The following is a 6,000-nucleotide window of genomic DNA, read 5'->3' as shown; positions in this document are numbered from 1 at the left end:
TTTACATATAATATTGCTTGAGTAGGCTAAAAGAATCTAAAAATCCTAATATTTTGCATACCCTTTTATCCCAGACAGGCAAATCACACATCTAAAAGAAAAAAAAAATTTCTTCTGCCTTTAAATGAACTTGGATTCTAGATAACAAATTTCTTTATAATGCTTTTCATCCCTCAATCTTAAAGGGCTTTATAAACCATTAACAAGCCATACAAATAGAACCCACCACCTTGATTTATAATCATAAAATGTGTAATCAGTGTAACAGTTACCAAGTTAGTTTACTATTAAGTCAGTAGTGATCCAAGTTTAAAGGAGATAGGATCTCAAAGCAACAATCTTAGATCTTATACTTTTGTGGGGAGGGATGAAGAGGGAACAATGGGATGAAAAGAGGATGAAAAAAAAAAAAGAAAACTGGTGAAGTTGATATACCTAACAACAACAACAAAATATACACATAAAAATTTAGAATCAAAGAATATTTTTCTGAACCTTGGGAGAAAAATATAAGGAATATTTCTAATTTTGTTTTTAATTAAAACCTATCCCTAGAGATAGCTCGGTGGCATGGTAGATAGAACAACAGCCCTGAAGACAGAAAGATCTGAATTCAAATTTGGCCTCTCATACTTACTACCTGTGTGACCCCGGGCAAATTACTTAACTGTTTCTTCTCCCTCAAAAAACAAACAAAAAATCCCAACCCAATCCAAAATACGGCTCATCCCCACTCAGTACAGTAATCGTTGAAGTAGCAACCATCAGTAAAACTCCTTAGGCAAAACACAAAGTATTTTCCAACATATTTTTAACAAACTTTAACTATTATCAAAAATAAACAGTTTTAATCATTAGTACTCATGAGGAAGAAATGATCCACATAACACCTTGCATTATTTGCATTTATTGAAAACAATGACAGAATTTTGATTGTTAAAGGGAAAACAATTAAAATATAGCTTAAAAATCTTATTGTAGAGCTTTTGTATTATCTACATGGATTTTAGATATAAAATCAATAAGCAAGACCACTTCATGGATTCTTACACAGAGAAAATCTGTAACTTAATATCTCTCTATATGAACCCATAATACAAAACCCAACAAATATGTTTAAAACATCCTAAAACACACAAAGGCCATAATTTAAATTTTTGAATAATCATAACAATCTCTTACCAAAAATAGATCAGAAATCAAGGCATAATATATGTAAAGATAAAAGATTAAATAAATTGATTTAAACTTTTCTATCTTAGAAAGCAAAAAATATGGAGTAAGAACATTTTTTCTATCAGAGATACTTAAACATCGATATATTTAGTGTGTAACAAAAAATTTCAGAGCACAGTATATTAAAATGAAAAGCTCATAGCGATAGCAAAAAATATAGTTTCCTTAAGATGTTATCTATCATTTAGCATGACAAGATTAAGGACTGTGAAAAAGTGAAGTTCAACTATAATAATTAGTAAGTTTCATTTATGTATAACTGTTCCTTAAAGTTTCATTAAATCACTTTTTGTAATTTAGGGACCAAAGACTGCTTAAAGAACTTTAAATTTTGGAAGAAAAAATACCTAAGGATCATTTTGAAATAGAAAATGAATATTAAAAATATGGTATAATGAAAATCCTCATTATACAGTTCAAATTCTGTTCAGATGTACTGAGTTTTTCTCTGACAGAACTGTTCTTGGTACTTTATGGAGAGACGGGGGTATGTGAGGATGAGAAAGGGGTGTGTATATGTTAAACCGAATGGTTTAACGTTTAATAATGTTCATATTTTTTGACTGTACCTCTATAGAATGATTCATGTAAACAATTGTAAGCTCTTTTTCAAAGGATAGCTATCGCATAAAAATCTCTGAGATGTCCCCATACCATAGACTGGTATGTAGATGATGCATCTTTTTGGAACACGTCAAGTACACTGATGATGTCTAACTCAGGATGGACTGTGCAGCTTCTTTGATTGTAGATGCAGCTTTCTCTAGTTCTTTTTCAGTTTGTTCTACTGTCACCACAATTCTAATGCTGTGAGAAAAATGATTTTAGGGAACATTTTGTTATTGTTTTTCAAAAGAAAGTATTACCACAAATTCCTGACTTATTACATATTTCTTTTGCTAAAGCTTCTAGCTAACACAACTAATTCCTGTCAGGTAGAGTGAGAATTGAACCACTTGTTATACTTCCACTTTTACCTGGAAACTCTGTTTAGTCAAGTTTATTAGTCTATTCATTTGATATAACATACTCTAAGAAATTCTCAACTTGTGCTGAAAAATAGACTGGAAAATTTTTTCTTAAGTGCATCATCATTTAAAGTGGTATCCCACTTACCTTAGCTTAAATTATTAATCTGCTCATTTTAAAAAATGTCAATGAAATAATTTGTGTAATCCTTGTTCATTCTTGCTCCTCTGTACTTCTTTTTTACTGTTATTTTACCAGGTGTTTTCAGTTTACTTTCAGGGTGCTTTTAGTACTCCCAAACACAGAATTAACTTCTTTTTAAATTTTTATTTTATTTTAAAAATTTTCAATATTATTTTATTTTCCAAATACATGTAAAAACAATTTTCAACATACACTTCTCTGTAAGACTATTGTGTTACAGATTTTTCTCCCTTTTTTCTTTACTTCTTCCCTCTCCAAGACAACATGCAATCTGACACTGGTTAAGTATGGCAATTCTTTCAAACTTATTTTCATATTTGTCATGTTGTGCAAGAAAAATGAGGCCAAAAGGAAGAAACTAATAAAAAAAAAGGTGAAAATACTGTGCTTCAATACACATTCAGTCTACATAGTTCTCTTTCTGGATGTGGATGCATTCACAGAGTTAATTTCTTTTTGGTGAATATTCTTATAAGACTTGTGAAACCTGGGGTGCTTTGTTCTTACAAATTAGAAATACCAGTTTGAGATTTATACTATACTTCCACATTAACAAAATAAGTTCTTTCATAAAGCAATCTTTTAGAAACATTTCAAGACATACGTGGTCTTTATCCACAAGCAGGCTATAAAATAAGTTGAGGGGAAAATAGAAGAAGATTTGGATTTCTACCAACCTAGGAAGAGGGAGGTTTTTCTCTTCTTTTTCCAAGTAGTGTGCCTGAGTTAATGCAATATTTCTGTTCATGCACTAAAGAAAGAAAGACAAGATTTAATTAAAATATTAAGATATAGTGAAATTTTTAAACACCTCAATAGCAGTCTTAACTTATTTCTCCAATTAGAGAGGCTGGGAAAAAACAAAACAAAAACAAAACATCATTGAAGAGACTGTGAGCAAACAAAATGGGCAAAACCTAGTGTTGGAAAAGCAAGGTGAAAAATATGGCTAAAGAATGTTTGATTGATTTTAGATGATACCTGTAATTTTAACCCTAGTGACCACCATAAATATTATTCTTTAGCTGAAATGTATGTAATGGGCTATTTATATTTATATATATATGTATGTATTTGTGTGTGTGTGTGTATGTGTATACATACTTTGTTAGAGAGTACTTTGAATTTTAAGCATTTTCGATGGCAGAGGAAATAAAAAACAGCTGTTCTATACCCCATATTCATGTTGTACACAGAGTAATTCTTCTAAAAAGGAACTTGTTTACATTTTGGGAAGAGCCTGAACATGAGTCACTTAAATTTTGTTTCCTAGATCTCACTGCAATTATTTCAAAAAGGAGGCAGAATAAAAGTGGCAGAAACCTTTTCCATGTCATTACCCTATCTTTTGAGGACAGACTTACTTAGGATAAAATTAGATTGTGATTCTTTCTTGTGGGAAGACTTCTTTCTTACCCCTTCATAGGTGATATTACAACACAGTATAGCACTTAAGGGCACATTCTCCTGGTGTTCTACCTTTAACTTGCAGGACTATTGTATAAGCAGTTTTTATAGGTATCTATGTAAAATAATTTTTATCTAATGCAAATTTGCTTGCCAATGGGTAAAAGAGTAAGAGATTCAAGAAGAGGGGTTACATGCCTGTAGAGAGATGAGACTGACACATGGTTCAAAGACAAATAGGGGCTGAGGACAGAGAAATAAGAGCAGGAAGAAAAAGACACAGATACATAGGGGTTGGACATGCACACAAACAGAACAGAACTGTTCACATGGAGAAGTTAGGAAAAGATGAGGTATTCAAATGGACTAGGACTAGGAGGAGAAAGGAGGTTGGTGGTGAGCCTCATGGAGATTTGTCTGTCTCCTTTATTTCTTCCCCTTAAGACCAAGGACTTTTGCTGATCCTGACTCTGGCTGATCCTGTGATGAAAGATTGACACTCAGGAGCTTGACACATGGTGAGCAAGTGAGTAGAGCGGGATAAAGATCTTTTCTCTTGAGATAGAGATCTCAAGCCAAGGCCGCAGTCCACTGCTGCAATGGCAGTGGTCTCTCTGATCATCTGTTCTGCTTTCCCTTTTGTAAAGGATTTTTTTTGGGGTGGTGATGGTAGGCGAAGATGGAAGGCCACAGAGGATCAAGCTGAGAGATAGGAGAAGAGAGAAAGAAGGCATAATATATTATACTACAGTTAACAAAGGTACTTTCTTTTATGGAATGTGGATTTCTTTCAGAATTCTTTATGTACAGTTGAAATGATCATTATCTCATGTCAATATCAGTAAAGCTATTGCAAATGCTGCGTCACCAAACAATCAGCAAAAGGACATAGGATTAGCTCAAATAAAAGCATTTAATAAAAATATCACCTTAAGAAATAATGAAATGCCTTCCTCATAAATCTAGGGCACACTCTCCCACAGCTGAATGTTTCTTCATCAGTAAAAATGAAAAAAAATATATATATAAATCTATATTTTGCTTAATTTATAAAGCTGTTGTGGGGAAAGTACTTTTATAAGCAACTATATAAAAGCACTGTATGTTATCAATGTGATTATTACCATATTCCTCATTAGAAATTAAAATGAATGCTATGACAAGGGCCCAGAATGGTTATGATGACAACAAAATTCTTCAAAGAAAGAGGGAGTATTACAGAACAAAGTAAGGGCAAAACAAGTGCAGGAATAGAAAAAAAAACTTCAAAGTTAAGAGATTAAATATTGCTAGGGCATTAATTTCTAGATCTATCCAAGCTGTAAATCAGTGATCACTAGGATAGCTTAAAATGAAAAGTAATCTCTAAAGTACAAAAAAAGGTACAGCACACAACTAGATGAGCAGCATTAAGGCAGCAAAAAAGCTAATGCCAGCGTGGGCTACAAAATGAAAAATATATCGGTGAGCAATGATATTATTATGACTTGTCCGATTACATACAGTATACTCTGTTCTGTTCTGGGCATCACATTATTAGGAAGGAAAAAGACAAACTGGATTATGTACAGAGGAGAATTTAGTGTTCTAGGTGGGTTTTCTGGAGGTTTTGAGGCAGCCTTCATTTTGAGCAGATTAATCACCATGAGAATAGCCAGGTGTTAAAGTTCAAAAGTCTTTATTGTCTCCTTCATATGGTCCTCAGCTAGCTTTCTCATGGCCTTCAGAGGGGACTTCGTTTCAGTGGAGGAAATGAAGGAAGAGAGCCTCCACAGGGTAATGAGTATAAGTAATAAAGAGGCAAATTTAGGCAACAACCCCCCCCCCCCCCCCTAAAAAAAAGACAAAACCCAAACCAACTTCCAAACAAGTAGAGATGTGTGAAGACTGAGTTAGCACCCTGTTGACCACAGGATCAGCCAGAATCAGGATCAGCAAAAGTCCTTGGTCTTAAGGGGAAGAAATAAAGGAGACAGACAAATCTCCATGAGGCTCACCACCAACCTCCTTTCTCCTCCTAGTCCTAGTCCAAAGTGACTCTGGCTTCTCTTACCTCACCCCCTAATCCTTCTTATAATTATCTGTATACACCAAAAGATCAAGCCAGCACAGAATACTGAGAAGGGCCATTTTCCAAGCATATGCTAATAGAGTAATGTCCAATAAGTAATTAGCCTAAAGTGC

General features: G+C 33.6%; 1 protein-coding gene across 2 annotated transcripts in view; it reads right to left on the bottom strand.

Annotated features, from left to right (window-relative positions):
- Positions 1-887: 887 nt before the first annotated feature.
- SPTLC1 (serine palmitoyltransferase long chain base subunit 1) overlaps positions 888-6,000 on the bottom strand; it is an 85,501-nt gene continuing 80,388 nt past the window's right edge. For both annotated transcript variants that reach the window (XM_003762813.4, XM_031943819.1), the window contains 2 exons: positions 3,087-3,160; positions 888-2,043 (listed from right to left, as the gene is read on the bottom strand). In XM_003762813.4, coding sequence (XP_003762861.1) covers positions 1,950-2,043; positions 3,087-3,160 — 168 coding nt within the window. In that variant the 3' untranslated portion in view covers positions 888-1,949. The remainder of the gene's footprint in view (positions 2,044-3,086; positions 3,161-6,000) is intronic.

This window comes from Sarcophilus harrisii, chromosome 1 (assembly GCF_902635505.1).
Source record: "Sarcophilus harrisii chromosome 1, mSarHar1.11, whole genome shotgun sequence".
Lineage (NCBI taxonomy): Eukaryota > Metazoa > Chordata > Mammalia > Dasyuromorphia > Dasyuridae > Sarcophilus > Sarcophilus harrisii.
Note: the sequence above shows the minus strand (reverse complement) of the source record. Positions and strands in the feature narration are given on the sequence as shown.